This window comes from Anarrhichthys ocellatus, unplaced genomic scaffold (assembly GCF_004355925.1).
Source record: "Anarrhichthys ocellatus isolate YVR2014 unplaced genomic scaffold, GSC_Weel_1.0 scaffold42, whole genome shotgun sequence".
Classification (NCBI taxonomy): Eukaryota; Metazoa; Chordata; class Actinopteri; order Perciformes; family Anarhichadidae; genus Anarrhichthys; species Anarrhichthys ocellatus.
The window spans coordinates 1,992,073-2,002,228 of NW_022280072.1; the positions used below are offsets into that span (position 1 = coordinate 1,992,073).

The 10,156-nt window shown below is 44.8% G+C and overlaps 1 protein-coding gene across 4 annotated transcripts in view; it reads left to right on the forward strand.

Annotated features, from left to right (window-relative positions):
• The window catches only part of LOC116394902 (disabled homolog 1-like), a 57,455-nt gene that overhangs the window by 35,868 nt on the left and 11,431 nt on the right, over positions 1-10,156 (forward strand). For all 4 annotated transcript variants that reach the window (XM_031868285.1, XM_031868283.1, XM_031868286.1 and 1 more), the window contains exon 2: positions 1,008-1,284. In XM_031868285.1, coding sequence (XP_031724145.1) covers positions 1,215-1,284 — 70 coding nt within the window. In that variant the 5' untranslated portion in view covers positions 1,008-1,214. The remainder of the gene's footprint in view (positions 1-1,007; positions 1,285-10,156) is intronic.

Here is a 10,156-nt window from a genome sequence, read left to right on the forward strand (position 1 = left end):
CTCCCCTCTTCCTCCAAGAAGCGCCAGTCTTTTTCATTTTGTTCGAGTCGGCCCTCTGTCAGATGGAGAGGGCAAGAGAGGTCAAGGCTGGTAGTCTGAGAGGTGAAGAGCGAGTCCGATTCATTATTCAGCGTGTCAACCTGCAGCTGTCTCCTGCTGTCTCTGTGCTTCAGCGTCTCGCTATGGAAGAAAGGTGCTTGTCTGCGTTTGTGTGTGCATGTAAATGGGCGTGTTTTCATGCGTTCACACGACAGGGTCAGAGTGCAGATCTGGAGTGTTTTTGGGGGTAGTCGCTGCCAGTCAACACTCCAGAAGGGAGCAGCGGCGAGGGAGGCACCGAATGCTGGGAGAGAGTAGTGTCATTAGTTTGGGTCGTCTTTGCTGTCGGTTATAACATGAGAGCAACAAACAGCTGATCAGACCCAGGACCCAGTATCTTTTGTAAACATCCATCACAGTTTAGACCACATTTTGATCTACTGTGCTCACTGGTGTTGTGTGAGCAGAGATCTCCTGTGAAATGAGGGATCATAACCGACATTTCAGTTGGACTCAAGTTTTGTTTTTTACTTCCGAGTGTTTTTTTGATGATCTGGCTAAAGTGTGCTTCTTCCCCAGCATTGTCGTAGTTCAGTGACAGGAATGATGACCAGGACTGTCATTATCCAGATCATCCAAACTCATTTGGAATAAAACTTTTGTCAATATGAACGTTGACCGTGCTTTTAAAGCTGCTTGAATATGTATGGCATGTTTGCAGAAGGAAGTGTTTTCAAGAGGTGGGATTGTTTTTTAAGCGGCGTCCTTGCAGAGGCTCGTGATTGACGGGCAGCGGGACGTGTAGAGCAGCTCTCTCCAGTCTGTTACTATGGGCACCATCTACTCAAAGGACCCCGATCAGAAAGCAGCTCATTCTCACGCCTTCTGAGAACTCTGCCGGGAGTAAACACCACCGCAGCCCAAGCCAAACCTTTTCTTTCTGCCTCTCTCTCTCTCTCTCTCTCCAGCTCTCTGTGGGTGTGTGTGGGATGTCGTGTCAGGGCTGAAGCCCCTCCCTCTCCCATGAGCCCGTGTGCCCACGCACACACCTGGCGCCTCCACGCACACGCCCGGCGCCCACGCACGCACAGCCGGCACTGACGCTGTGAACCGGGACCCCTCAGGAGCCCAGCGGAGCCAAGCGGAGCGGAGTCGAGCCCAGTTGGAGCCTGAGGATGTCAACAGAGACAGAGCTACAGCCAGCGGTCCGGCCCAGTAGCATCAGACGGGACTCCAAGAGGAAAGGTAGGAACACTGTAAACTATTAATACTGCAAATACAAATTATTGTGGTGCGATCATGGATAGAGTCAGCGGGTTTGGACTTTGAAGCCTGGATTACAAACAGTTTGGTTCGTCAGATGCATGATGCAACATTTATGATGCTTTAATGACGGTGTTGGTCGGTCTGTCTGCTCGGGACAAGCCCGTGTTGCTGCAATAAAAATGATTAAAGTGAGATGAACCTTTGTCTCGTTAGATAAAATAGATATAATAACTCTCAGTGGAAAAAAGGTGATAAATCGCAATACATCGCAATATTCATACCAAGCTGTTTACGTGACTAATGAATATTCCACTAACATTCTGGTTTACATGCAGCCGTTCACACAACAGCACAGCCTTCTTCTCATCCCGTCAACACATCCACATCATAATGAAGGGCGTCGCAATATTACGGTATTGACGAAAACCGGGAAATTTAATATCGAGATCATGTTATTAACACAACTATAATAATATCGTGTAAATAATCCATTGTCCCTTAAGTCATTTTATATATAAAGTTATGGTTTACAGACTGTCCACCTCCCTACTCTCCTATTTTGAGTGTAATTCATTTGCCAAAACAAAAACAAACTATAACAAAGCTAAAGATATATTGGATATCGCGATGACATCGTGATCGTGAATTCTTTTGCCCGCGATAATCGTGTAGTGAAAGTCTAACACCATGACAGCCCCCGCCCTGTTCCTGGTGTTTGAATGTAGACCTGTTTCTCTTTCCGACCTGAAATGTGGGCTTTTCTTTTCAGGCATTCATCTCTCCCTCAGCCTCGCAAACAGTTGGCCGGTTGGTTTGAGTTCAACGCACAGAGCGGTCGTTAACAGTAGTCCGTGTGTCTCAAACTGCAATAAAACCCACAGTGTGAATGTGCTGTATACCTGTCCAAAGAATGCTCCTTAATCCTGAATATACATGAGACGCATGTATAATATCCCACATATCTAAAGGCCTTTACAGTCCAGGAGCATTGTTTTGGTGCAATTAATTGCACGTTTTTGAACTGTTGTTTTTTTGTCATGAATACTTTAACACAGAACACAAAAAATATGCGGCTTTTTCCGGAACAAGGTTGAGCTTTTTGAGCTTTTGCGCCTCAAATAAAGGCATCGACCGATCAATCAAGTTGATCAATCAAGACCGCAGACCAGATCTACTCGTTCTTACCTTCCACAATAAAAGCCCAAGACACGTAATAGTCACAGGCGCTTTTGCGCCGTTAATTAGTAACGGCCCCCGGTGTGTAAAGACCCTTAATCGTAGAACGGTACATTCGGAATGAGGCCTAATTTCAAGGATCATTTATTGTCATTATGCAACACAGAGATGCACAACTTTCACAGAATTCAGTTGCAACACAACAAACACACGATAAACGAAAGACAAAGAGTACATTCCTGTACTAGGAGTGATAGTGTATTATTAGTGTGCATGTAAAGGCGTTCAGTGTTGCCCTTTAAGTCGTGTGAAAGGAATCCCTTTACTTCTACTTCTCTACTTACTTTTAGATCAGAATAATCAGGAGTATATTACAAACACAGAACCTTGTACGGCCCTCAGTGCTGGTAAACTATTACACGCTGGTAAACACACACACGTTTGTCAGCTACGATTCTTTCCTCTTTATTAATGATGGATTTGGGTTAGACAGCAGGATGCAGGGTGGCTGCTGTTCATAGCTAATCAACAGGTGCGGTGCGTATCACGGTACAGTAGGTTGCCACCAAACAGGTGCAGGGATGCCGTGTGGTTGGTGTGGTTCCAGGTGTGAAAAGCTCCAGAGGCGGGTAGCTAGCAGGTGTACGAGAGCAGGCCCGGGTTGGTCCCAGAGCAGAGGTGATGCCGGGGGGGGGCGGCAGCAGCCATCGCCCAGCTGCTCGCTGCCAGCTGCCCGACGTCGAGAGCGACGCCCGGCGTTCTCCGAATAAGCATCTGATTGATGTGGCAAAACACTCTGGACACCGCCGGGAACGACACTTAACGGATGCACGGCAGCCACGCGGAAACACGCGCGCGCTATCACCCGCAGCAGACGCCTCATTGCACACGGCACGCCGCCTCTCAGCCGCCCTGCAAACAAGTGCCCCCCCCCCCCCATACACAGTGTGTGAGGGTAGCCTGAATGCCTCTCATGTCCTATTTAGAAACAGCATTGTTCTGCTGCAATGGAGATCATGTTCATCATTCAGACTGCTCTCCATATGTGGGGAGATGCCGACACACACACACACACACACACACACACACACACACACACTCACTGGGGACTGGGATTGAAGCCCAGAAGAGCATATGAGAGGAAAGATGAATGGTTTGCCTTCAGCATTTAGACTTGAGGGTTTTTTAGCTTCTCCTCTCTGCCTTCGTCTCCGTCTCTTTCCTCTGTGTCTCTCTCTCTCTCTATCTCTCTCTCTCTCTCACACACACACACACACCTACACACACCTTATCTTCCACCGTTTATGGGGTTCAAACACGGGGAAACTTGCTGAAAATAGGCGATAGACACCTTTTCTTCTGGTGTGCACAAATACACCCGTGGCGAAAAGTTTTGAGAATGACACAAATATTAATTTTCACAAAGTCTGCTGCCTCAGTTTTTATGATGGCAATTTGCATATACTGCATATACTCATCAATAACTTCAAGGAGAGAGGTTCAATTGTTGTGAAGAAGGCTTCAGGGCCCCCAACAAGTCCAGCAAGCGCCAGGACCGTCTCCTAAAGCTGATTGAGCTGCGGGATCGGGGCACCACCAGTGCAGAGCTTGCTCAGGAATGGCAGCAGGCAGGTGTGAGTGCATCTGCACGCACAGGGAGGCGAAGACTTTTGGAGGATGGCCTGGTGTCGAGAAGGGCAGCAAAGAAGCCACTTCTCTCCAGGAACAACATCAGGGACAGACTGATATACTGCAGAAGGTGCAGGGATTGGACTGCTGAGGACCGGGGTAAAGTCATGTCCTCTGATGAATCCCCTTTACCATTGTCCGGAGAAGAAAAGGTGAGGTCACAATTTAGCCTCAGAACACAGCCATGAATAAAGCATGGCACCAAAACAACACTGCAAATATTGACTCTTTGCATAAACTTAATGTAATTGTCAATAAAAGCCTTTCACACTTGTAATTATACTCCAGTGTACCAGTAACATCGGACAAAAAGGTCTAAAAACACTGAAGCAGCAGACTTTGTGAAAACCAATATTTGTGTCATTCTGGAAACCTTTTAGCGTCGGGTGTCCACCGTAAGAAGTTGGAAACAGTAAAACTGTTACTGTGGTTACTTCTTTGTTTTTTAGATCTTTTATTGTTCAGTTTCTCTTTCAAACTCTTAAAACAGAGTTGTTGATTGTTGGAGCAGTAAAGACAAACAAAGAGAGTTGTTGAGTTTTATTCTCTTCCTGTAGGGTTCGTTGAAGTGGGTTGACTGTTGTCTGACTGGAGTCTGGTGGCTTTGAGGAGAGCATATTAATTGTATGTTTTGTACGATGATAAATTATGATAATTGTCAGAATTGTCCACTGGTGCTGGAGGCGATACGAGAGTCAATTATCTGGTAATAAATTCAGACAAAAGCCAGATGTTAGCAGGTGTTCGTGTCAGTTGGGAAAAGGGCTTCATTCTGCATATCTTCTCTTTTTTTAAAGGGTGATGTAGAATTCACTTTGCTACAAAGTGAAGTGGTGGAGCTGGGCTCACGCAGAGACCTCATCTCTGTTCTGATCTGGGTCACTGAAACAGACACACACACACACACACACACTCGGCAGGGTGATGAAAGTCAAACGCAATCATACACCACACGCAAGCAACAAGCAGGAAATACTGTTCCTGTTACGTTCAGTACATACACGTGTTTCTGTTTCAGTCCGGAGGAGCTTGATTTGAGTGAAAAAAGATCCACTGAGTAGCCGATCATCACGAGGGTTTGGAACGGCAGCTCGGCTGCTGTGAGAATCCCTGCAGGATGGTCCTCTAACAACCTTCCTCCTCCTCCTCCTCCTCCCCACTGCTCTGACTCTTAAATGACCTTGCCCTGAATGAGTGAGACTAGGAGGAGAGACTGATCACCAGGAGAGAGAGAGAGAGAGAGAGAGAGAGACTAATGAGTCAATGTGAAGGAGAGCTGTTTAATCTCAGGCCTTTGTTTCACAGTTCTGTGGTGAAGAATGTAATGAAGAAGAGTCTGGGACGGCAGCATGTCACACATTAATCACAGACGGTGTGTGTGTGTGTGTGTGTGTGTGTGTGTGTGTGTGTGTGGCGACTGTGGCTAAGTGGATAGCCGGGCGTCCTTCAATCAGAGGGTCGGCGGTTCGATCTCCGGCTCTGCTCGTCGCATGTCGATGTGTCCTTGAGCAAGACACTTAACCCCAAAATTGCTCCCGTAGTTGTGCCTACGGTGTAGAAATGTGATAGACTCTGAATTGTAAGTCGCTTTGGATAAAAGCATCTGCTAAAATGACTGTAATGTGTGTGTGTGTGACTGGGTCCATGCGTCGGTGTGTATCCGAGTGTGTGTTGTCTCACACACGCGGTTATGTTTCATCGGTGAGCTCAGGGGTCGTTCTTTTTCCTCTACCAGAAGGCTTTTTATTGAATTACCATGAGAAGATGGAGATAACCTCTGACCTTCAGCATTAACATGACCTGAGGCGAATAACTGCGGCTCTCCGCTTCCTCCGACAAAAGAATTTGTCGCTCTTATTGGTCGGGCCGGGTTCTTGAAGCATAATAGTCTTTATTAATCCTCAATAAATCCAGAAAGATTACATCTGTCCACCTCTCTATCCCCGTCTCATATTCTCTCTCCGCCCCCGCCGTCCTTCCTCCGCCCGTCTGGTCTACTTCTGTATCTGCAAATCATATCGATTTCAATATTAATGTGTGACCCTTTATCGCAAAGCGATGTCTTCTCACGACCCCGGTTCATAACGCTGTGAACTGTGAGCAGGTCAACCAAACTGTGTCAATTAACTCAGAAACCATATTTATAATGTCATTCTGAGTAGGCACACGAGTATGCAGAGATACAAAGAGGAACAAACAGTATACGTCAATAATACAAACATTAAAGTCAATAACAACCATAATAACACCAGACCAAATAAATGAATAGACAGTGTATATATGCATCATTATATGATTATTTTTAAAATATATAAATAAGTAAATAAAATCAACAAAGACATTCATAATACAAATATCATCTGAACTTATTCAGCATTTCATAAAACCGTCTTTGAATGAGCACAAATTCAATCAATAATACACATTTATAAACCAACCTTTAACATAACCTTCTTTCAAATTAAAAAACATTTTCTTTTTGAAAAATATCTGCTTCAAAAGCCTTTTTTCACAGATATACAAATAACCGACTCATCATTCATCCAGAGAGAAGCAACAGATAAACATCGGACACCGTCGTCGGTGGATGTCACATTATACGCCTGTAGGCCGATATATCAGCCGTGTTGAAGTTACGCAGAGGCACACGACTCCAGCGAAACGCCCACAGAGGATGTTTGTTAATTAGTACGAGCGAAACACATTTTGATATTCTTCATGATCAATAAAACATAGCGCTGACACTCTGCCAGTGCAAACACTTTTTTTTATGTGCATGTCAAATTAGACCAGCGGGCCAACTTGACATTTGACAATTTTGTCTCCACTTTTACCTTCTACATCTCGGCGCCCACCTCGCTAATGAAGGGCGATGACCCACGGACGCCTTTCTCTGGAACCTTTGAATCACGTTTCTCACTTTCACCATGCAAGAAACATCGCGATGTTGGGATTCAACAACACATGCTTTCTTTTTTTAGTCCACTGCAGTGTCATTAATAGAATTACAGATGTCACAGCATGCTTAATGAACGCATGCTCTGCTCTCTTGTCAAAACAGTGTATGGTGTTAGTAACGAGCTGGTAGTGAGAGCTTTATTTTACACTACTACTCTATTAATCCAGTTGTATAACATTGATATGCCGTGAATAAATACTGCAGACTGTTCTGTTTTTCTATGTCATATGATGAGGAGGTTCCACTATACTGTAAACTGTAAACAGGGCTCATCTCTGTGAAGCCGACATTGTCATGTATATTTAGGGTTGTGAAAAATAACTTCAGATCAGCCAAATGTCAGTTAGTTACCAGACAATCGCAGATCTCTGCTAGTCGGCAACCTCCGTTTCTGCAAAGTGAAGCCAATGCTAAAGTGTGTTAAAGCTGCATTCTCTCTAATGTCCACCAGGGGGCGACTCCTCTGGTTGTACAGAAGTCTATGAGAAAATGACTACTTCTCTCTTGATTCATTACCTCAGTAAACAATGTAAACATGAGTTTCCGCTTCTTATTCACAGTCTGTGATCAGTCTGAGTATTTCTAAATACAAAGCCGTTAACTAACCTAAAGCTCCTTAAACTTCCTGGATTTAGACGTCTGTTTATCTACATGTGTGGGGAAGCACAGAGACGTCTTCTGTTGGAGAGACGGAAGATCCTACAGCAACTAGAATTACCGCCTCGCGGTTGGACGTCTCCGCCAACCAGTCACATTGCAGTTACATACATCCATGTCTGTCCAAAATATCATTTTATCCTTTTGGACATTTGAGCCAGATTTCCCTAATGAGCATATGAATTCTTGAGTCATGGCCAAACACGTGTTTTGTTGACTGTTGTGCCAAATATGAAGATCTTTGCTTGAGGCGTTCCCGATATAGATTGCCTTCATGAGAATGGACCGGACAGACAGACGGACGGACAACATGAAAAATGTGTTGCCTCCGGCCACTGTGGTCACCGGCACAGAGGCCCAATAACACCAGCGAGTCACGTTGTGGAGCCGTTTACTCGCTTGTTTCCACCCAGTTAGAACGGACAGTCTAACACCAGCAGCCACTTTGGCAGCTAACCAACAGTCACTTATGCATTCCTAAAATCCTACGTGTAAACATAACACTTCGTGTTTTGCTGATTTATCGCTCGTTTTTGTTGTTTTTCTCTCTCAATTAGCTGTATTAGCTTTTATTCATAACATCATGAAATGTTTTCCGATAAAACATTCACTGATGCTTGTCTGTCTTTTTTTCGCGATGTGACACAGAATATGATTACAAATTATGATAACTTCCGCCGCTGTCAACACACGCAGTCAGCTGTCATGACAACTCTGAAAAATCACAACTCTCCCACAACGGGGAACTGGCTGAGGATGCGTGGGAGTGTGTTTCTACACTGTAGCTGGCAGCCAGCGGCATGAAAAGAGTGGTTAAGGGTTATAGCTGTGCAGCTGTTAGCCTGTGTGTGTGTGTGTGTGTGTGTGTGTGTGTGTGTGTGTGTGTGTGTGTGTGTGTGTGTGTGCTCATCTCTGGTGTGCGATTAGCAAACACATTATCTTCTTGGTGTGGATATTATGCACACATCCAGTCTATCTGGCACAATCACCGAAGCCATTTACTCTGATATCTTTCCCTGGGGAATCTTAGAGCACAAACAACGGTATTTTGAGTGTGTGTGTGTGTGTGTGTGTGCGCGCCGTCTATGAGAGGTAATCAGATCTGTTCCCTCCAATCAGACGGAGATTGAATTGAATTGGCTGTGTGCTGTTGTGGGTTGTCAGTGGAGGCCAACGGCGGATGGAAGACAACGGGCGACACTCACCAGCAGATAGTGGCACTTTCTCAAACGTGGCTTTCCCAGCACTAAAACTATATTTAGAGATAACTGCCTCCACTCGGTCTCTCTCTCTCCCATCACTTTATTTCTGGAAAAGTATAATCTCTCCATCCTGCTGTCTACTCTTTCACCCGACTGTGCTCTCATCGCACCCATCTATTTATCCATCCGCTTTTCTTTTTCTTTTGTTTCCCTTGGGAGGGAAGGTAAAGGTGGCGAGGTGTGATCAATGCTCTTCCCAGCATGCCACTCTGCAAACCCTTCTCTGTGTGCAGCGTCTCACACTGATGACACACTCTTCTGCCCCCATGCCCACATGTTTAAGGGCTTCATCCAAGCTTTTAAAGGAGATAAGATATCATTCTAATAATCCCAGAGGAAATTCTTTCTGCTGGAGTTTGATCAAAGATTACAACAGAAGAAAGACAAAAAGGAAAACAATAGCATCAAAATATGAACAAAAGAGTAATACTTATTAAGTGTAAAAGAAGGTAAATAAATAAATACGTACAGTAACAATTCAATTATAATAGAAAAAGTAAATTACAACAACAAAAGATTAAATACAAGAAAGAATAGAACGTGTCTTATGCTAATTGGACACTAACTAAACTAAAATAGACAATATTGTGGATGATATTGAGAGTATTGTCAATGATATTGATTATTATTAAAGGTCGCCACATAGAATAAGAATTCAAAATGCCTGACTCAGAAAACAAATGTATACGTATTAGTCAAAAGCTTTCCTGAGTCTTGGACTGTGTGTGTGTGTGTGTGTGTGTGTGTGTGTGTGTGTGTGTGTGTGTTTTCTGTGATCCTCTCAGTACATTCAGCTCAGTCCTCTCCTACACACTAGTCGGTGTGGCTTCGCCCACCGCATCACTAACTACAGTCTCCATAGCAACAGTTTGCCCCCCCCCCGCTCATAATTTGCACCAAAGGAAAGAAAGCGTCCCAATGTCACACGTGGGCTGTGACGGAGGCCGATACTCTCACCCTGCTGTGCTGGTTGAAGGACTCTGCTTTGAGAGGACATTTCTCATGTTAGACGCTGACAGGCTGCTGTGTTCTATCCCATGTCTCTCACTAACAGAGCGTGCTGTGTGTGTGTGTGTGTGTGTGTGTGTGTGTGTGTGTGTGTGTGTGT